A 24,345-nucleotide genomic window follows, 5' to 3' on the forward strand; every position below is an offset into this window, starting at 1 on the left:
GACTCTCCACACTGTAGACTAGGTAGTGACTCTCCACACTGTAGACTAGGTAGTGACTCTCCACTCTGTAGACTAGGTAGTGACTCTCCACACTGTAGACTAGGTAGTGACTCTCCACTCTGTAGACTAGGAAGTGGTTCTCCACACTGTAGACTAGGTAGTGACTCTCCACTCTGTAGACTAGGCAGTGACTCTCCACTCTGTAGACTAGGTAGTGACTCTCCACACTGTAGACTAGGTAGTGACTCTCCACTCTGTAGACTAGGTAGTGACTCTCCACACTGTAGACTAGGTAGTGACTCTCCACACTGTAGACTAGGTAGTGACTCTCCACACTGTAGACTAGGTAGTGACTCTCCACACTGTAGACTAGGTAGTGACTCTCCACACTGTAGACTAGGTAGTGACTCTCCACGCTGTAGACTAGGTAGTGACTCTCCACACTGTAGACTAGGTAGTGACTCTCCACTCTGTAGACTAGGTAGTGACTCTCCACTCTGTAGACTAGGTAGTGACTCTCCACGCTGTAGACTAGGTAGTGACTCTCCACGCTGTAGACTAGGTAGTGACTCTACACACTGTAGACTAGGTAGTGACTCTCCACTCTGTAGACTAGGCAGTGACTCTCCACTCTGTAGACTGGGCAGTGACTCTCCACTCTGTAGACTAGGCAGTGACTCTCCACACTGTAGACTAGGCAGTGACTCTCCACGCTGTAGACTAGGTAGTGACTCTCCACACTGTAGACTAGGTAGTGACTCTCCACGCTGTAGACTAGGTAGTGACTCTCCACACTGTAGACTAGGTAGTGACTCTCCACACTGTAGACTAGGTAGTGACTCTCCACTCTGTAGACTAGGTAGTGACTCTCCACACTGTAGACTAGGTAGTGACTCTCCACTCTGTAGACTAGGTAGTGACTCTCCACACTGTAGACTAGGTAGTGACTCTCCACACTGTAGACTAGGTAGTGACTCTCCACACTGTAGACTAGGTAGTGACTCTCCACACTGTAGACTAGGTAGTGACTCTCCACTCTGTAGACTAGGTAGTGACTCTCCACTCTGTAGACTAGGTAGTGACTCTCCACTCTGTAGACTAGGTAGTGACTCTCCACGCTGTAGACTAGGTAGTGACTCTCCACACTGTAGACTAGGTAGTGACTCTCCACTCTGTAGACTAGGTAGTGACTCTCCACACTGTAGACTAGGTAGTGACTCTCCACACTGTAGACTAGGTAGTGACTCTCCACACTGTAGACTAGGTAGTGACTCTCCACACTGTAGACTAGGTAGTGACTCTCCACACTGTAGACTAGGTAGTGACTCTCCACGCTGTAGACTAGGTAGTGACTCTCCACACTGTAGACTAGGTAGTGACTCTCCACACTGTAGACTAGGTAGTGACTCTCCACTCTGTAAACTAGGTAGTGGCTCTCCACGCTGTAGACTAGGTAGTGACTCTCCACGCTGTAGACTAGGTAGTGACTCTCCACGCTGTAGACTAGGCAGTGGTTCTCCACAGCTCCCAAAGTGTTTTGTAACAGAGCTGGGATGTTTGCATTGTGTCCTCCGTACGCTATCAATGGTGTCAGATTAACTCTACAGTGTATGTAATTCCTCCTCTGTACACGGACACAAAGGGACGGTTTTCTGAAGAACGAAGAAATAAAGAGAATAAAGAATGTGTTGAATCGAGATACGTGAGACTGTACCAGTTCAGATTAACAAAAAGCACATTGATTATATAGAATGTTTTACATTAAACAAAATACCACTTTAAACCCATAGCCTCAAAACATCATTTTGATACGACGAAAGGTCAGTCATTGGATCCATAGCTCTGTCTAGAAATGTGAAAGTGGTTACATTTCTCCAGTCCTATTCCTCAGCGTTTTACTGAAACCGGGAAGGAGAGAACGCATTGTTATTGTTTCTACTGCTGATTGCCGCTTTAATCGTAATTAAACTATTCGTATTATTGGGTGACCTTTGGTCGGGGCAGAATGTAGATAACAAAACAACAATCAGTTGTAATAATTGTAATAACTATAATATTACGGTGGTTTTTGGGGTGTTTATTTTTGTTTTTGCATCGCGCATCAGGATTACTGGAAATATTATTGTGGAGAACAATTTTCAGTAGTAAATGTTGAGGTTATTGTCAGGTTTTGTAAGTGATGAAAATGGCCGATTTAATCCATATTTAGCTGCTGGCGATAGATGTAAATAATAAACAAGGTGAAGTCACACAAGTTCTTTATTTCCTGGTAGATGATGTTCATACCCATGTTCTGTCTTTCTTTCTGTCTTCTTGTTGTAGACATGGGGGACAGAGCCAGTGCAGGGACTTGGGGACATAGAGGTGCCCCTTCAAAGGTGAGTTCCACAGATACACATAGCAGTATAATGTGTAATACCTGTAGAAATATGTCAAAGGAGGAAATCTATACTTCTAACTCTATAACCTGTAATATATATAACCTATAATTTATATAAACTGTAATATATATAACCTATAATTTATATCATCTGTAATATATATAACCTGTAATATATATATAACCTGTAATATATATAACCTTTAATATATATAACCTGTAATATATATAAACTGTAGTATATATATAACCTGTAATATATATATATATAACCTGTAATATATATAACCTGTAATATATTTATAACCTGTAATATATATATAACCTGTAATATATATAACCTGTAATATATATAACCTGTAATATATATAACCTTTAATTTATATAACCTGTAATATATATAAACTGTAGTATATATATAACCTGTAATATATATATATATAACCTGTAATATATATAACCTGTAATATATATAACCTGTAATATATATATAACCTGTAATATATATAACCTGTAATATATTTATAACCTGTAATATATATATAACCTGTAATATATATAACCAATAATATATATAACCTGTAATTTATATATATAACCTGTAATTTATATAACCTGTAATTTATATAACCTGTAATATATATAACCTGTAGTATATATATAAATATATATATATATATATATATATATATATATATATATATATATATATAAAACCTGTAATATATATAACCTGTCATTTAAATAACCTGTAATTTTTATAACCTGTAATATATATAACTTGTAATATACACTGCTCAAAAAAATAAAGGGAACACTTAAACAACACAATGTAACTCCAAGTCAATCACACTTCTGTGAAATCAAACTGTCCACTTAGGAAGCAACACTGATTGACAATAAATTTCACATGCTGTTGTGCAAATGGAATAGACAACAGGTGGAAATTATAGGCAATTAGCAAGACACCCCCAATAAAGGAGTGGTTCTGCAGGTGGTGACCACAGACCACTTCTCAGTTCCTATGCTTCCTGGCTGATGTTTTGGTCACTTTTGAATGCTGGCGGTGCTTTCACTCTAGTGGTAGCATGAGACGGAGCCTACAACCCACACAAGTGGCTCAGGTAGTGCAGCTCATCCAGGATGGCACATCAATGCGAGCTGTGGCAAGAAGGTTTGCTGTAGTGTCCAGAGCATGGAGGCGCTACCAGGAGACAGGCCAGTACATCAGGAGACGTGGAGGAGGCCATAGGAGGGCAACAACCCAGCAGCAGGACCGCTACCTCCGCCTTTGTGCAAGGAGGAGCAGGAGAAGCACTGCCAGAGCCCTGCAAAATGACCTCCAGCAGGCCACAAATGTGCATGTGTCTGCTCAAACGGTCAGAAACAGTCTCCATGAGGGTGGTATGAGGGCCCGACGTCCACAGGTGGGGGTTGTGCTTACAGCCCAACACCGTGCAGGACATTTGGCATTTGCCAGAGAACACCAAGATTGGCAAATTCGCCACTGGCGCCCTGTGCTCTTCACAGATGAAAGCAGGTTCACACTGAGCACATGTGACAGACGTGACAGAGTCTGGAGACGTCGTGGAGAACGTTCTGCTGCCTGCAACATCCTCCAGCATGACCGGTTTGGCGGTGGGTCAGTCATGGTGTGGGGTGGCATTTCTTTGGGGGGCCGCACAGCCCTCCATGTGCTCGCCAGAGGTAGCCTGACTGCCATTAGGTACCGAGATGAGATCCTCAGACCCCTTATGAGACCATATGCTGGTGCGGTTGGCCCTGGGTTCCTCCTAATGCAAGACAATGCTAGACCTCATGGCTGGAGTGTGTCAGCAGTTCCTGCAAGAGGAAGGCATTGATGCTATGGACTGGCCCGCCCGTTCCCCAGACCTGAATCCAATTGAGCACATCTGGGACATCATGTCTCGCTCCATCCACCAACGCCACGTTGCACCACAGACTGTTCAGGAGTTGGCGGATGTTTTAGTCCAGGTCTGGGAGGAGATCCCTCAGGAGACCATCCGCCACCTCATCAGGAGCATGCCCAGGCGTTGTAGGGAGGTCATACAGGCACGTGGAGGCCACACACACTACTGAGCCTCATTTTGACTTGTTTTAAGGACATTACATCAAAGTTGGATCAGCCTGGAGTGTGGTTTTCCACTTTAATTTTGAGTCTGACTCCAAATCCAGACCTCCATAGGTTGATAAATTGGATTTCCATTGAATATTTTTGTGTGATTTTGTTGTCAGCACATTCAACTATGTAAAGAAAAAAGTATTTAATAAGATTATTTCTTTCATTCAGATCTAGGAAGTGTTGTTTAAGTGTTCCCTTTATTTTTTGAGCAGTATATATAAACTGTAATATATATATATATATATATATATATATATATACCCTGTAATACATATAACCTGCAATTTATATCACCTGTATTTTATATAACCTATAATATATATAACCTGTAGTATATATAACCTGTAATTTATATTTTTTACCTGTAATTTATATAACCTGTAATATATGTATATATATATATATATATATATATATATATATATATATAACATGTAATTTATATAACCTGTCATTTATATAACCTTTCATTTAAATAACCTGTAATATATATATCCTGTAATTTATATAACTTGTAATATATATAAACTGTAGTATATGTAACCTGTAATATATATAACCTGTAATATATATATAACCTGCAATTTATATAATCTGTATTTTATATAACCTATAATATACATAACCTGTAGTATATATAACCTATTATTTATATATTTTACCTGTAATTTATATAACCTATAATTTATATTACCTGTAATTCATATAATTTATATAACCTGTAATTGATATAACCTGTAGTATATATACCCTGTAATATATATAACCTGTAATATATATAACCTATAATCTATATAACCTACAATATATATAACCTGTAATATATATAACCTGTAATATATATAACCTGTAATATATATAACCTGTAATATATATAACCTATAATTTAAATAACCTATAATTTATATTACCTGTAATATATATAACCTATAATCTATATAACCTATAATCTATATAACCTGTAATATATATAACCTGTAATATATATAACCTATAATCTATATAACCTGTAATATATATAACCTGTAATATATATAACCTGTAGTATATATAACCTGTAATATATATAACCTGTATATATATAACCTGTAATTTATATAACCTATAATATTTAACCTGTATTATATATAACCTGTACTTTATATATATTACCTATAATTTTATATAACCAATAATATATATAACCTGTAATATATAACCTGTAATATATATACACTGTAGTATATATATAACCTGTAATATATATAACCTGTAATTTATATAACCTGTAATTTATATAACCTATAATATATAAACTGTAGTATATATAACCTGTAATATATATAACCTGTAATATATATACACTGTAGTATATATATATATATAACCTGTAATATATATAACCTGTAATTTATATAACCTGTAATATATATACACTGTAGTATATATATATATAACCTGTAATATATATAACCTGTAATTTATATAACCTATAATATATAACCTGTAGTATATATAACCTGTACTATATATAATCTGTAATATATATAATCTGTAGTATATGTAATCTGTAGTATATATAACCTGTAATATATATAACCTGTAGTATATGTATAACCTGTAATATATATAACCTGTAATTGATATAACCTGTAATTTATATAACCTGTAATATATATAATCTGTAGTATATGTAATCTGTAGTATATATAACCTGTAATATATATTACCTGTAATGTATATAACCTGTAATTTATATAACCTGTTATATATATATCCATGAATATATATAACCTGTAGTATATATAACCTAGAATGAATATAACCTGTAGTATATATAACCTGTAGTATATATAACCTAGAATATATATAACCTGTAATATATATATAACCTATAATATATATAACCTGTAGTATATATAACCTGTAGTATATATAACCTAGAATATATATAACCTGTAATATATATAACCTGTAATATATATAACCTCTAATATATATATATAACCTGTAATATATATAACCTGTAATATATATAACCTCTAATATATATATAACCTGTAATATATATATAACCTGTAATATATATATAACCTGTAATATATATAACCTGTAATATATATAACCTGTAATATATATATATAACCTGTAATATATATAACCTCTAATATATATATATAACCTGTAATATATATAACCTGTAATATATATATAACCTGTAATATATATAACCTCTAATATATATATATAACCTGTAATATATATATAACCTGTAATATATATAACCTGTAATATATATAACCTGTAATATATATAACCTGTAATATATATAACCTGTAGTATATATAACCTGTAATATATATAACCTGTAATATATATATAACCTGTATTATATATAACCTGTAATATATATAACCTGTAATATATGTAACCTGTAATATATATAACCTCTAATATATATATAACCTGTATTATATATAACCTGTAATATATATATAACCTGTAATATATATATAACCTGTAGTATATATAACCTGTATTATATATAACCTGTAGTATATATAACCTGTAGTATATATAACCTAGAATATATATAACCTGTAGTATATATAACCTGTAATATATATAACCTGTAATATATATATAACCTGTAATATATATATAACCTGTAGTATATATAACCTGTATTATATATAACTTGTAGTATATATAACCTGTAGTATATATAACCTAGAATATATATAACCTGTAATATATATAACCTGTAATATATATAACCTGTAGTATATATAACCTGTAATATATATAACCTGTAATATATATATAACCTGTATTATATATAACCTGTAATATATATAACCTGTAATATATGTAACCTGTAATATATATAACCTCTAATATATATATAACCTGTATTATATATAACCTGTAATATATATATAACCTGTAATATATATATAACCTGTAGTATATATAACCTGTATTATATATAACCTGTAGTATATATAACCTGTAGTATATATAACCTAGAATATATATAACCTGTAGTATATATAACCTGTAATATATATAACCTGTAATATATATATAACCTGTAATATATATATAACCTGTAGTATATATAACCTGTATTATATATAACTTGTAGTATATATAACCTGTAGTATATATAACCTAGAATATATATAACCTGTAGTATATATAACCTGTAATATATATAACCTGTAGTATATATAACCTGTAGTATATATAACCTGTAATATATATAACCTGTAGTATATATAACCTGTAGTATATATAACCTGTAATATATATAACCTGTAATATATATAACCTGTAGTATATATAACCTGTAGTATATATAACCTGTAGTATATATAACCTAGAATATATATAACCTGTAGTATATATAACCTGTAGTATATATAACCTGTAGTATATATAACCTGTAGTATATATAACCTGTAATATATATAACCTGTAATATATATAACCTGTAGTATATATAACCTGTAGTATATATAACCTGTAGTATATATAACCTGTAATATATATAACCTGTAATATATATAACCTGTAATATATATAACCTGTAGTATATATAACCTGTAATATATATAACCTGTAGTATATATAACCTGTAATATATATAACCTGTAGTATATATAACCTGTATTATATATAACCTGTAATATATATAACCTGTAGTATATATAACCTGTAGTATATATAACCTGTAGTATATATAACCTGTAGTATATATAACCTGTAATATATATAACCTGTATTATATATAACCTGTAATATATATAACCTAGAATATATATAACCTGTAGTATATATAACCTCTAATATATATATAACCTGTAGTATATATAACCTGTAATATATATAACCTGTAGTATATATAACCTGTAGTATATATAACCTGTAGTATATATAACCTGTAGTATATATAACCTGTAGTATATATAACCTGTAATATATATAACCTGTAGTATATATAACCTGTAATATATATAACCTGTAGTATATATAACCTCTAATATATATATAACCTGTAATATATATATAACCTGTAGTATATATAACCTGTAGTATATATAACCTGTAGTATATATAACCTGTAGTATATATAACCTGTAGTATATATAACCTGTAGTATAGAAGTCAGTCCTACAGTAGATTCTCATTCTCCTCTACAGAACTGTAACTGTTATTCATACAGCCTAACTCTTCTCTGTAGTTGTCAGCACTTCTTTAGAAAGGTTTGTTGATTTACAAAAAGCTGAGCTGGGTCATTATTAATCAGAAGTTTGTGTTCGTTCTGTTACTAGCCTGACACAGTCAGTACTGCATTACATAGATACTATGTTACTGTCCTGACCCAGTACTGTATTACATAGTTACTAGGTTACTGTCCTTACCCAGTACTGTATTACATAGATACTATGTTACTGTCCTGACCCAGTACTGTATTACATAGATACTAGGTTACTGTCCTGACACAGTCAGTACTGCATTACATAGATACTATGTTACTGTCCTGACCCAGTACTGTATTACATAGATACTATGTTACTGTCCTTACCCAGTACTGTATTACATAGATACTATGTTACTGTCCTGACCCAGTACTGTATTACATAGATACTAGGTTACTGTCCTGACCCAGTCAGTACTGTATTACATAGATACTAGGTTACTGTCCTGACCCAGTACTGTATTACATAGATACTATGTTACTGTCCTGACCCAGTCTCTGTATTACATAGATACTAGGTTACTGTCCTGACCCAGTCGGTACTGTATTACATAGATACTAGGTTACTGTCCTGACCCAGTCAGTACTGTATTACATAGTTACTAGGTTACTGTCCTGACCCAGTCAGTACTGTATTACATAGTTACTAGGTTACTGTCCTGACCCAGTACTGTATTACATAGATACTATGTTACTGTCCTGACCCAGTACTGTATTACATAGATACTATGTTACTGTCCTGACCCAGTCAGTACTGTATTACATAGATACTATGTTACTGTCCTGACCCAGTACTGTATTACATAGTTACTAGGTTACTGTCCTGACCCAGTCAGTACTGTATTACATAGTTACTAGGTTACTGTCCTGACCCAGTGTACTGTATTACATAGTTACTAGGTTACTGTCCTGACCCAGTCACTGTATTACATAGTTACTAGGTTACTGTCCTGACCCAGTCACTGTATTACATAGTTACTAGGTTACTGTCCTGACCCAGTCAGTACTGTATTACATAGTTACTAGGTTACTGTCCTGACCCAGTCAGTACTGTATTACATAGATACTATGTTACTGTCCTGACCCAGTCAGTACTGTATTACATAGATACTAGGTTACTGTCCTGACCCAGTACTGTATTACATATACACTATGTTACTGTCCTGACCCAGTACTGTATTACATAGATACTATGTTACTGTCCTGACCCAGTCAGTACTGTATTACATAGTTACTAGGTTACTGTCCTGACCCAGTCAGTACTGTATTACATAGTTACTAGGTTACTGTCCTGACCCAGTCAGTACTGTATTACATAGTTACTAGGTTACTGTCCTGACCCAGTCAGTACTGTATTACATAGTTACTATGTTACTGTCCTGACCCAGTCAGTACTGTATTACATAGTTACTAGGTTACTGTCCTGACCCAGTACTGTATTACATAGTTACTAGGTTACTGTCCTGACCCAGTACTGTATTACATAGATACTAGGTTACTGTCCTGACCCAGTCAGTACTGTATTACATAGATACTATGTTACTGTCCTGACCCAGTACTGTATTACATAGTTACTAGGTTACTGTCCTGACCCAGTCAGTACTGTATTACATAGTTACTATGTTACTGTCCTGACCCAGTACTGTATTACATAGATACTATGTTACTGTCCTGACCCAGTCTGTATTACATAGTTACTAGGTTACTGTCCTGACCCAGTCAGTACTGTATTACATAGTTACTAGGTTACTGTCCTGACCCAGTCTGTACTCTCTCTGTGTTCCAGAGTTATGCTGACGTTTCCCAGTACACTCACATGACTAGCCGTGAAATGGGGTCACACCCAAACGACAACATCTCTCCTCCATACCTCAGCTCCAGACTAACAGGTAAGATTTTTAAAAAACATTTACCAACATGAATTTTATTTGGAGGAACGAGATCATGCAAATGGCTACATGACAAATAACTGTTTATAGGAGGTAAAAACAGGAAGCGAACACACAGTTCAATATTCTTAGAAAGTGTCGGGAACAGCTTAAGAGGTTCCTTCCAGTCTGTTTGGGATTTATTTATTTCACCTTTATTTAACCAGGCAAGTCAGTTAATTAAGAACACATTCATATTTACAATGACGGCCTAGGAACAGTGCCTTGTTCAGGGGCAGAACGACAGAGTTGTACCTTGTCAGCTCGGGGATTTGAACTTGCAACCTCTCAGTTACTGGCCCAACGCTCTAACCACTAGGCTACCTACCACCTCTACACTCTAACCACTAGGCTACCTGCCTCCTCTACACTCTAACCACTAGGCTACCTGCATCCCCTACACTCTAACCACTAGGCTACCTGCCTCCTCTACACTCTAACCACTAGGCTACCTACCACCTCTACACTCTAACCACTAGGCTACCTGCCTCCTCTACACTCTAACCACTAGGCTACCTGCCTCCTCTACACTCTAACCACTAGGCTACCTGCCTCCTCTACACTCTAACCACTAGACTACCTGCCTCCCATACACTCTAACCACTAGGCTACCTGCCTCCTCTACACTCTAACCACTAGGCTACCTACCTCCCCTACACTCTAACCACTAGGCTACCTGCCTCCTCTACACTCTAACCACTAGGCTACCTGCCTCCTCTACACTCTAACCACTAGGCTACCTGCCTCTCTACACTCTAACCACTAGGCTACCTGCCTCCTCTACACTCTAACCACTAGGCTACCTGCCTCCTCTACACTCTAACCACTAGGCTACCTGCCTCCTCTACACTCTAACCACTAGACTACCTGCCTCCCATACACTCTAACCACTAGGCTACCTGCCTCCTCTACACTCTAACCACTAGGCTACCTACCTCCCCTACACTCTAACCACTAGGCTACCTGCCTCCTCTACACTCTAACCACTAGGCTACCTGCCTCCTCTACACTCTAACCACTAGGCTACCTGCCTCTACACTCTAACCACTAGGCTACCTGCCTCCTCTACACTCTAACCACTAGGCTACCTACCTCCTCTACACTCTAACCACTAGGCTACCTGCCTCCTCTACACTCTAACCACTAGGCTACATGCCGCCTCTACACTCTAACCACTAGGCTACCTGCCTCCCATACACTCTAACCACTAGGCTACCTGCCTCCTCTACACTCTAACCACTACACTACCCTGCCTCCTCTACACTCTAACCACTAGGCTACCTGCCGCCTCTACACTCTAACCACTAGGCTACCTGCCTCCTCTACACTCTAACCACTAGGCTACCTGCCACCTCTACACTCTAACCACTAGACTACCTGCCTCCCATACACTCTAACCACTAGGCTACATGCCGCCTCTACACTCTAACCACTAGGCTACCTGCCTCCCATACACTCTAACCACTAGACTACCTGCCTCCCATACACTCTAACCACTAGGCTACCTGCCTCCTCTACACTCTAACCACTAGACTACCTGCCTCCTCTACACTCTAACCACTAGGCTACCTGCCTCCTCTACACTCTAACCACTAGGCTACCTACCTCCCCTACACTCTAACCACTAGGCTACCTGCCTCCTCTACACTCTAACCACTAGGCTACCTGCAACCTCTACACTCTAACCACTAGGCTACCTGCCGCCTCTACTCTCTAACCACTAGGCTACCTACCTCCTCTACACTCTAACCACTAGGCTACCTACCTCCCCTACACTCTAACCACTAGGCTACCTGCCTCCTCTACACTCTAACCACTAGGCTACCTGCCACCTCTACACTCTAACCACTAGTCTACCTGCCTCCTCTACACTCTAACCACTAGGCTACCTGCCTCCTCTACACTCTAACCACTAGGCTACCTGCCTCCTCTACACTCTAACCACTAGGCTACCTGCCACCTCTACACTCTAACCACTAGGCTACCTGCCTCCCCTACACTCTAACCACTAGGCTACCTGCCTCCTCTACACTCTAACCACTAGGCTACCTGCCTCCCCTACACTCTAACCACTAGGCTACCTGCCTCCTCTACACTCTAACCACTAGGCTACCTGCCTCCTCTACACTCTAACCACTAGACTACCTGCAACCTCTACTCTCTAACCACTAGGCTACCTACCTCCTCTACACTCTAACCACTAGGCTACCTGCCTCCTCTACACTCTAACCACTAGGCTACCTGCAACCTCTACTCTCTAACCACTAGGCTACCTACCTCCGCTACACTCTAACCACTAGGTTACCTGCAACCTCTACACTCTAACCACTAGGCTACCTGCCACCTCTACACTCTAACCACTAGGCTACCTGCAACCTCTACTCTCTAACCACTAGGCTACCTACCTCCGCTACACTCTAACCACTAGGCTACCTGCCTCCTCTACACTCTAACCACTAGGCTACCTGCCTCCTCTACACTCTAACCACTAGGCTACCTGCCTCCTCTACACTCTAACCACTAGGCTACCTGCCTCCTCTACACTCTAACCACTAGGCTACCTGCCTCCTCTACACTCTAACCACTAGGCTACCTGCCTCCTCTACACTCTAACCACTAGGCTACATGCCGCCTCTACACTCTAACCACTAGGCTACCTGCCTCCCATACACTCTAACCACTAGACTACCTGCCTCCCATACACTCTAACCACTAGGCTACCTGCCTCCTCTACACTCTAACCACTAGGCTACCTACCTCCCCTACACTCTAACCACTAGGCTACCTGCCTCCTCTACACTCGAACCACTAGGCTACCTGCCTCCTCTACACTCTAACCACTAGGCTACCTGCCGCCTCTACTCTCTAACCACTAGGCTACCTGCCGCCTCTACTCTCTAACCACTAGGCTACCTACCTCCTCTACACTCTAACCACTAGGCTACCTACCTCCCCTACACTCTAACCACTAGGCTACCTGCCTCCTCTACACTCTAACCACTAGGCTACCTGCCTCCTCTACACTCTAACCACTAGGCTACCTGCCACCTCTACACTCTAACCACTAGGCTACCTGCCTCCTCTACACTCTAACCACTAGGCTACCTACCTCCTCTACACTCTAACCACTAGGCTACCTGCCTCCTCTACTCTCTAACCACTAGGCTACCTACCTCCTCTACTCTCTAACCACTAGGCTACCTACCTCCGCTACACTCTAACCACTAGGCTACCCTGCCTCCTCTACACTCTAACCACTAGACTACCTGCCTCCTCTACACTCTAACCACTAGGCTACCTACCTCCTCTACACTCTAACCACTAGGCTACCTACCACCTCTACACTCTAACCACTAGGCTACCCTGCCTCCTCTACACTCTAACCACTAGACTACCTGCCTCCTCTACACTCTAACCACTAGGCTACCTACCTCCTCTACACTCTAACCACTAGGCTACCTACCACCTCTACACTCTAACCACTAGGCTACCTACCTCCGCTACACTCTAACCACTAGGCTACCCTGCCTCCTCTACACTCTAACCACTAGACTACCTGCCACCTCTACACTCTAACCACTAGGCTACCCTGCCACTCCCAGGATTCACCAGTAGAACTACCACTCAGCCACACAGAAGTGAGAAGTTGTGCATTTTTTGAAATTCTCGTCTATCCAGTCTGAGAGAAATGACCCAGATGTGTCTTGTAAGCCGACTCTCACACAGTCAGTCAATGACTAAGGGCATTTAGCTAAACAGCTAAACACACTGGCTTGCGTCACAAATAGAACCCTATTCTCTACACTGTGCACTACGTTTGGACCAGGCCTCATGAAAGGGGGACACAACACAGTGTAAAAAGTCAGGTGACTTAGCGTGATGTTTATCAGCCCCTCTCTTTCCTCAGCCCCTCTCTTTCCTCAGTTCCTCTCTGTCCTCAGTTCCTCTCTGTCCTCAGTTCCTCTCTGTCCTCAGTTCCTCTCTGTCCTCAGTTCCTCTCTGTCCTCAGTTCCTCTCTGTCCTCAGCCCCTCTCTGTCCTCAGTTCCTCTCTGTCCTCAGTTCCTCTCTGTCCTCAGTTCCTCTCTGTCCTCAGTTCCTCTCTGTCCTCAGTTCCTCTCTGTCCTCAGCCCCTCTCTGTCCTCAGTTCCTCTCTTTCCTCAGTTCCTCTCTGTCCTCAGTTCCTCTCTGTCCTCAGTTCCTCTCTTTCCTCAGTTCCTCTCTGTCCTCAGTTCCTCTCTGTCCTCAGTTCCTCTCTGTCCTCAGCCCCTCTCTGTCCTCAGTTCCTCTCTGTCCTCAGTTCCTCTCTGTCCTCAGTTCCTCTCTTTCCTCAGTTCCTCTCTGTCCTCAGTTCCTCTCTGTCCTCAGTTCCTCTCTGTCCTCAGTTCCTCTCTGTCCTCAGTTCCTCTCTGTCCTCAGTTCCTCTCTTTCCTCAGTTCCTCTCTGTCCTCAGTTCCTCTCTGTCCTCAGTTCCTCTCTGTCCTCAGTTCCTCTCTGTCCTCAGTTCCTCTCTTTCCTCAGTTCCTCAGTTCCTCAGTTCCTCTCTTTCCTCAGTTCCTCAGTTCCTCAGTTCCTCTCTTTCCTCAGTTCCTCAGTTCCTCAGTTTCTCAGTTCCTCTCTTTCCTCAGTTCCTCAGTTCCTCAGTTCCTCAGTTCCTCTCTTTCCTCAGTTCCTCAGTTCCTCAGTTCCTCTCTTTCCTCAGTTCCTCAGTTCCTCAGTTCCTCAGTTCCTCAGTTCCTCTCTTTCCTCAGTTCCTCAGTTCCTCAGTTCCTCAGTTCCTCTCTTTCCTCAGTTCCTCAGTTCCTCAGTTCCTCAGTTCCTCTCTTTCCTCAGTTCCTCAGTTCCTCAGTTCCTCAGTTCCTCTCTTTCCTCAGTTCCTCAGTTCCTCAGTTCCTCAGTTTCTCAGTTCCTCTCTTTCCTCAGTTCCTCAGTTCCTCAGTTCCTCAGTTCCTCTCTTTCCTCAGTTCCTCAGTTCCTCAGTGCCTCAGTTCCTCTCTTTCCTCAGTTCCTCTCTGTCCTCAGTTCCTCTCTGTCCTCAGTTGGCGTTATGACTGAATGCTCACTTAACTTTCTCGGGCCGGTCGACTGAGGCGGTAACGGAACACAAGGCGAGGCCAGCGAAGGCAGACAGTGTTCAGTTAGCCGTAGTGCCCCTGTCTGCCCCCTGGCCCGCTCCTCTGTGTGTGTGTGTGTGTGTGTGTGTGTGTGTGTGTGTGTGTGTGTGTGTGTGTGTGTGTGTGTGTGTGTGTGTGTGTGTGTGTGTGTGTGTGTGTGTGTGTGTGTGTGTGTGTGTGTGTGTGTGTGTGGGTATGCCTGTCTACTGTCCCCTCAAGTTGTGAGCCAATGGCCACTGACACAGATAATGTATGTTTTGACAGGAATATCAGAGAATAATTAAACTTGACTTGCTCCATGAAATACACTGAGTGGACAAAACATTAAGAACACCTGCTCTTTCAGTGACAGAGACTGACCAGGCCAATCCAGGTGAAACGTTTGGATCCCTTGTTAAAGCCACTTCAAATCAGTGTAGATGAAGGCGGGAGGAGACCGGTTAAAGAAGGATTTTTAAACCTTGAGACAATTGAGACATGGATTGTGTATGTGTGCCCTTCAGAGAGTGAATGGGCAAGACTAAATATTTAAGTGCCCTTGAACGGGGTATGGTAGTAGGTGCCAGGCGCACCGGTTTGTGTCAAGAACTGCAACGCTACTGGGATTTTCATTCTCAACAGTTTCCCTGTTTGTATCAAGAATGGTCCACCACCCAAAGGACATCCAGCCAACTTCACACAACTGTGGGAAGCATCGGAGTCAACATGGGCCAACATCCCTGTGGAACGCTTTCCACACCTTGTTGAGTCTGGGAAGTGAGAGAGGTGTTTCTGATAGAGGGAGGAGAGAGAGAGAGAGAGGTGTTACTGATAGAGGGAGGAGAGAGAGAGGTGTTACTGATAGAGGGAGGAGAAAGAGAGAGGTGTTACTGATAGAGGGAGGAGAGAGAGAGGTGTTACTGATAGAGGGAGGAGAAAGAGAGAGGTGTTACTGATAGAGGGAGGAGAGAGAGAGAGAGGTGTTACTGATAGAGGGAGGAGAGTGAGAGAGGTGTTTCTGATAGAGGGAGGAGAGAGAGAGGTGTTTCTGATAGAGGGAGGAGAGAGAGAGAGAGAGGTGTTACTGATAGAGGGAGGAGAGAGAGAGAGGTGTTTCTGATAGAGGGAGGAGAGAGAGAGAGGTGTTTCTGATAGAGGGAGGAGAGAGAGAGAGGTGTTTCTGATAGAGGGAGGAGAGAGAGAGAGGTGTTACTGATAGAGGGAGGAGAGAGAGAGAGGTGTTTCTGATAGAGGGAGGAGAGAGAGAGAGGTGTTTCTGATAGAGGGAGGAGAGAGAGAGAGAGGTGTTACTGATAGAGGGAGGAGAGAGAGAGAGAGAGGTGTTACTGATAGAGGGAGGAGAGAGAGAGAGGTGTTTCTGATAGAGGGAGGAGAGAGAGAGAGGTGTTTCTGATAGAGGGAGGAGAGAGAGAGAGGTGTTTCTGATAGAGGGAGGAGAGAGAGAGAGGTGTTTCTGATAGAGGGAGGAGAGAGAGAGAGAGGTGTTACTGATAGAGGGAGGAGAGAGAGAGAGGTGTTACTGATAGAGGGAGGAGAGAGAGAGAGGTGTTTCTGATAGAGGGAGGAGAGAGAGAGAGAGGTGTTACTGATAGAGGGAGGAGAGAGAGAGAGAGGTGTTACTGATAGATGGAGGAGAGAGAGAGAGGTGTTTCAGATAGAGGGAGGAGCGGTATTGGGGTGAGGGTATTGGGGTGAGGAGAGCAGCGCTTTGGGGTCCAGGAGCCCTTTGGGGTCCAGGGTGTCCAGGCTCCTATTGATGGAAACTTCACTCACCGCCAGCAGATAGCTGTGCCTCCGGATCTGCAGCTTTGGAGAGTGTTCGTTGGAGATCTTTAAGGTGGTCATTTCAGTCAGTGATGGCTGGGTGGCTTTGAGATAGCTGGCCCGTCGACCTTGGGCCTGGATCTTTGAGAGAGAGGTGTTTCTGATAGATAGAGGAGAGAGAGAGAGAGAGGTGTTACTGATAGAGGGAGGAGAGAGAGAGAGGTGTTTCAGATAGAGGGAGGAGAGAGAGAGAGAGAGGTGTTACTGATAGAGGGAGGAGAGAGAGAGAGGTGTTTCTGATTGAGAGAGGAGAGAGAGAGAGAGAGAGGTGTTACTGATAGAGGGAGGAGAGAGAGAGAGAGAGGTGTTTCTGATAGAGGGAGGAGAGAGAGAGAGTTGTTTCTGATAGAGGGAGGAGAGAGAGAGAGGTGTTTCTGATAGAGGGAGGAGAGAGAGAGGTGTTTCTGATTGAGAGAGGAGAGAGAGAGAGAGAGAGAGGTGTTACTGATAGAGGGAGGAGAGAGAGAGAGAGAGAGAGAGGTGTTTCTGATAGAGGGAGGAGCGAGAGAGAGTTGTTTCTGATAGAGGGAGGAGAGAGAGAGAGAGAGAGAGGTGTTACTGATAGAGGGAGGAGAGAGAGAGAGAGAGGTGTTTCTGATAGAGGGAGGAGAGAGAGAGAGAGAGGTGTTACTGATAGAGGGAGGAGAGAGAGAGAGAGAGGTGTTTCTGATAGAGGGAGGAGAGAGAGAGAGGTGTTTCTGATAGAGGGAGGAGAGAGAGAGAGGTGTTTCTGATAGAGGGAGGAGAGAGAGAGAGGTGTTTCTGATAGAGGGAGGAGAGAGAGAGGTGTTTCTGATAGAGAGAGAGAGAGGTGTTTCTGATAGAGGGAGGAGAGAGAGAGGTGTTTCTGATAGAGGGAGGAGAGAGAGAGAGAGGTGTTTCTGATAGAGGGAGGAGAGAGAGAGAGGTGTTTCTGATAGAGGGAGGAGAGAGAGAGAGAGGTGTTACTGATAGAGGGAGGAGAGAGAGAGAGAGAAGTGTTTCTGATAGAGGGAGGAGCAACACAGAGAGGTGTTTCTGATAGAGGGAGGAGAGAGAGAGAGGTGTTTCTGATAGAGGGAGGAGAGAGAGAGAGAGAGGTGTTACTGATAGAGGGAGGAGAGAGAGAGGTGTTTCTGATAGAGGGAGGAGAGAGAGAGAGGTGTTTCTGATAGAGGGAGGAGAGAGAGAGAGAGGTGTTTCTGATAGAGAGAGAGAGAGGTGTTTCTGATAGAGGGAGGAGAGAGAGAGAGGTGTTTATGATAGAGAGAGGAGAGAGAGAGGTGTTTCTAGTAATTGGATTAATTAATGGTAATAGGAGTGGAAAGATAAACGTGTCAGTTGATGAATTATGTGTGTTGCTTGATTGTGTGTGTGTGTGTGTGTGTGTGTGTGTGTGTGTGTGTGTGTGTGTGTGTGTGTGTGTGTGTGTGTGTGTGTGTTGCTAGTGTTAATCACTGGGCAGTACTTTTCATGACAACACTGGTATGTTCTCTACCACCTGGTCTGTTCTCTACCACCTGGTCTGTTCTCTACCACCTGGTCTGTTCTCTATACCACCTGGTCTGTTCTCTACCACCTGGTCTGTTCTCTACCACCTGGTCTGTTCTCTATACCACCTGGTATGTTCTCTACCACCTGGTCTGTTCTCTACCACCTGGTCTGTTCTCTATACCACCTGGTCTGATCTCTATACCACCTGGTCTGTTCTCTACCACCTGGTCTGTTCTCTACCACCTGGTCTGTTCTCTATACCACCTGGTCTGTTCTCTACCACCTGGTCTGTTCTCTACCACCTGGTCTGTTCTCTACCACCTGGTCTGTTCTCTATACCACCTGGTCTGTTCTCTACCACCTGGTCTGTTCTCTACCACCTGGTCTGTTCTCTATACCACCTGGTATGTTCTCTACCACCTGGTCTGTTCTCTACCACCTGGTCTGTTCTCTATACCACCTGGTCTGTTCTCTATACCACCTGGTCTGTTCTCTACCACCTGGTCTGTTCTCTACCACCTGGTCTGTTCTCTATACCACCTGGTCTGTTCTCTACCACCTGGTCTGTTCTCTATACCACCTGGTCTGTTCTCTACCACCTGGTCTGTTCTCTACCACCTGGTCTGTTCTCTACCACCTGGTATGTTCTCTACCACCTGGTCTGTTCTCTACTACCTGGTCTGTTCTCTACCACCTGGTCTGTTCTCTACCACCTGGTCTGTTCTCTACCACCTGGTATGTTCTCTACCACCTGGTCTGTTCTCTACTACCTGGTCTGTTCTCTACCACCTGGTCTGTTCTCTACCACCTGGTCTGTTCTCTATACCACCTGGTCTGTTCTCTATACCACCTGGTCTGTTCTATACCACCTGGTATGTTCTCTACCACCTGGTCTGTTCTCTACCACCTGGTCTGTTCTCTACCACCTGGTCTGTTCTCTACCACCTGGTATGTTCTCTACCACCTGGTCTGTTCTCTATACCACCTGGTCTGTTCTCTACCACCTGGTATGTTCTCTACCACCTGGTCTGTTCTCTATACCACCTGGTCTGTTCTCTACCATCTGGTCTGTTCTCTATACCACCTGGTCTGTTCTCTACCACCTGGTATGTTCTCTACCACCTGGTCTGTTCTCTATACCACCTGGTCTGTTCTCTACCATCTGGTCTGTTCTCTATACCACCTGGTCTGTTCTTTACCACCTGGTCTGTTCTCTACCACCTGGTATGTTCTCTACCACCTGGTCTGTTCTCTATACCACCTGGTCTGTTCTCTATACCACCTGGTCTGTTCTCTATACCACCTGGTATGTTCTCTATACCACCTGGTCTGTTCTATACCACCTGGTCTGTTCTTTACCACCTGGTCTGTTCTCTATACCACCTGGTCTGTTCTCTATACCACCTGGTCTGTTCTTTACCACCTGGTCTGTTCTCTACCACCTGGTATGTTCTCTACCACCTGGTCTGTTCTCTATACCACCTGGTCTGTTCTCTATACCACCTGGTCTGTTCTCTATACCACCTGGTATGTTCTCTATACCACCTGGTCTGTTCTCTACCACCTGGTCTGTTCTCTATACCACCTGGTCTGTTCTCTACCACCTGGTCTGTTCTCTATACCACCTGGTATGTTCTCTACCACCTGGTCTGTTCTCTACCACCTGGTATGTTCTCTACCACCTGGTCTGTTCTCTACCACCTGGTATGTTCTCTACCACCTGGTCTGTTCTCTATACCACCTGGTCTGTTCTCTACCACCTGGTATGTTCTCTACCACCTGGTCTGTTCTCTACCACCTGGTCTGTTCTCTACCACCTGGTCTGTTCTCTACCACCTGGTCTGTTCTCTATACCACCTGGTCTGTTCTCTACTACCTGGTCTGTTCTCTATACCACCTGGTATGTTCTCTACCACCTGGTCTGTTCTCTATACCACCTGGTCTGTTCTCTACCACCTGGTCTGTTCTCTATACCACCTGGTCTGTTCTCTATACCACCTGGTCTGTTCTCTACCACCTGGTCTGTTCTCTACCACCTGGTATGTTCTCTACCACCTGGTCTGTTCTCTACCACCTGGTCTGTTCTCTACCACCTGGTCTGTTCTCTATACCACCTGGTCTGTTCTCTATACCACCTGGTCTGTTCTCTACCACCTGGTATGTTCTCTACCACCTGGTCTGTTCTCTACCACCTGGTCTGTTCTCTATACCACCTGGTCTGTTCTCTATACCACCTGGTATGTTTCTTGGTTTTCCTGAGGTCTGGAGTTAAGAGTGAGGGTACATGGCCAATGTATGTCCCAACTCTTCACCCCTCCCCCATATTGCCAATTTTCTGACATTAACGTCAACAGTATCGCTGTTCCCCACGCAGGACGGTTGAGCTAATGTAGGCTAATGTGATAAGCATGAGGTTGTAATATTTTGATATGGGCAGAAAGCTTACAATCTTGTTAATCTAACTGCACTGTAGCTATTACAGTGAAAGAATACCATGCTATTGTTTGAGGAGAGCGCACAGTTATGAACTTGAAAATGTATGAATAAACCAGTTAGCCTCATTTGAGCAGACTTGATACAACATTTTGAACAGATATGCAATGGTTCGTTGGATCAGTCTAAAACTTTGCTCATACACTGCTGCCATCTAGTGGCCAAAATCTAAATTGCGCCTGGGCTGGAATAATACATTATGGCCTTTCTCTTGCTGTTTCAAAGATGATGGTACAATTTTTTTTATTTTTTATTAAATGTGTACGTTTTTTTCTTTGTATTATCTTTTACCAAACCTATTGTGTTATATTCTCCTTTCACATTTCCAGAAACGAGTGTTTCATTTGAAATGGTATCAATAAAATGCATATCCTTGCTTCAGGTCCTGAGCTACAGTCAGTTAGATTTGGGTACGTCATTTTAGGACAAAATTGAGAAGAAATAAGGGGCTGCTCCTGTAAGAGGTTTTAACCTAAAAACATTGGATTAGTGTGATCATTGTTGGGAGAGAGTTTCAACCTTTATTCCATCCATGACAGGAAGTGTACAAGTGTACACTTTGGGAATAGGGTAGGGAATTGAATTGCAACTCATGTCTGCTAGCTAGCCAGACTGAGGCAAGCTCTGTTCTGAGTTCAGCTTTGAGCTATACATGTTCTGTGCTAGCTAGCCAGACTGAGGCAAGCGCTGTTCTGAGTTCAGCTTTGAGCTATACATGTTCTGTGCTAGCTAGCCAGACTGGTGCTGTTCTGAGTTCAGCTTTGAGCTATACATGTTCTGTGCTAGCTAGCCAGACTGAGGCAAGCGCTGTTCTGAGTTCAGCTTTGAGCTATACATGTTCTGTGCTAGCTAGCCAGACAGGTGCTGTTCTGAGTTCAGCTTTGAGCTATACATGTTCTATGCTAGCTAGCCAGACAGGTGCTGTTCTGAGTTCAGCTTTGAGCTATAGATGTTCTGTGCTAGCTAGCCAGACAGGTGTAGCAGCAGCAGCTAACAGAGTACTACCACCCTGTACTGCTGTCACAGACATGGCAAATGTACCACAGATAAGTTCTAAGTTTTATTTTTGTAGCCCTGGTTAAGAAATGGCTTAGTTGTATCGGATTCATGTTGTCTCCAGTAAGGAAAATACAGTATTCCTGTTCATTCAGCAGAGGGTGTTTCTATGCTGGGGGCAATATTTACTTTTTTGTTAATTGTTGAGGTTTTTGGGGAATTTGCTGACATGGATGGCCCAGGAAGTCCAACATATAACAACGAGTCAAGTGGTTGACTTATGAGATGAAATTTAAATACTAGCCTAATACTTTCTGACTCACCTTGTTTTGTATTTCCAATATTCCAATATTTATCCTATTATATAGTATATATAGTATATTATTATCATAGAATGTTAACACCATGTATCAGTCTCTGTCTGTAAAGCTGAGATCAGCCACTATTATCCTGGTCTGGACGAGCCAGTGCCTACCATTATACTGGTCTATTGGAGCTGTGTAGTCCCAGTGTATGGTCTACCATTATACTGGTCTATAGGAGCTGTGTAGTCCCAGTGTATGGTCTACCATTATACTGGTCTATAGGAGCTGTGTAGTCCCAGTGTATGGTCTACCATTATACTGGTCTATAGGAGCTGTGTAGTCCCAGTGTATGGTCTACCATTATACTGGTCTATAGGAGCTGTGTAGTCCCAGTGTATGGTCTACCATTATACTGGTCTATAGGAGCTGTGTAGTCCCAGTGTATGGTCTACCATTATACTGGTCTATAGGAGCTGTGTAGTCCCAGTGTATGGTCTACCATAATACTGGTCTATAGGAGCTGTGTAGTCCCAGTGTATGGTCTACCATAATACTGGTCTATAGGAGCTGTGTAGTCCCAGTGTATGGTCTACCATTATACTGGTCTATAGGAGCTGTGTAGTCCCAGTGTATGGTCTACCATTATACTGGTCTATAGGAGCTGTGTAATCCCAGTGTATGGTCTACCATTATACTGGTCTATAGGAGCTGTGTAGTCCCTGTGTATGGTCTACCATTATACTGGTCTATAGGAGCTGTGTAGTCCCAGTGTATGGTCTACCATTATACTGGTCTATTGGAGCTGTGTAGTCCCTGTGTATGGTCTACCATTATACTGGTCTATAGGAGCTGTGTAGTCCCAGTGTATGGTCTACCATTATACTGGTCTATAGGAGCTGTGTAGTCCCAGTGTATGGTCTACCATTATACTGGTCTATAGGAGCTGTGTAGTCCCAGTGTATGGTCTACCATTATACTGGTCTATAGGAGCTGTGTAGTCCCAGTGTATGGTCTACCATTATACTGGTCTATAGGAGCTGTGTAGTCCCAGTGTATGGTCTACCATTATACTGGTCTATAGGTGCTGTGTAGTCCCAGTGTATGGTCTACCATTATACTGGTCTATAGGAGCTGTGTAGTCCCAGTGTATGGTCTACCATTATACTGGTCTATAGGAGCTGTGTAGTCCCAGTGTATGGTCTACCATTATACTGGTTTATAGGAGCTGTGTAGTCCCAGTGTATGGTCTACCATTATACTGGTCTATAGGAGCTGTGTAGTCCCAGTGTATGGTCTACCATTATACTGGTCTATAGGAGCTGTGTAGTCCCAGTGTATGGTCTACCATTATACTGGTCTATAGGTGCTGTGTAGTCCCAGTGTATGGTCTACCATAATACTGGTCTATAGGAGCTGTGTAGTCCCAGTGTATGGTCTACCATAATACT

General features: G+C 41.8%; 1 protein-coding gene across 13 annotated transcripts in view; it reads left to right on the forward strand.

Moving 5' to 3' along the window:
• The window catches only part of LOC106568540 (transcription factor 4), a 428,072-nt gene that overhangs the window by 100,883 nt on the left and 302,844 nt on the right, over positions 1-24,345 (forward strand). For all 13 annotated transcript variants that reach the window (XM_045692640.1, XM_045692649.1, XM_045692645.1 and 10 more), the window contains 2 exons: positions 2,323-2,378; positions 10,553-10,655. In XM_045692640.1, the coding sequence (XP_045548596.1) occupies positions 2,323-2,378; positions 10,553-10,655 (159 nt within the window). The remainder of the gene's footprint in view (positions 1-2,322; positions 2,379-10,552; positions 10,656-24,345) is intronic.

Source organism: Salmo salar, chromosome ssa13 (assembly GCF_905237065.1).
Source record: "Salmo salar chromosome ssa13, Ssal_v3.1, whole genome shotgun sequence".
NCBI lineage: Eukaryota > Metazoa > Chordata > Actinopteri > Salmoniformes > Salmonidae > Salmo > Salmo salar.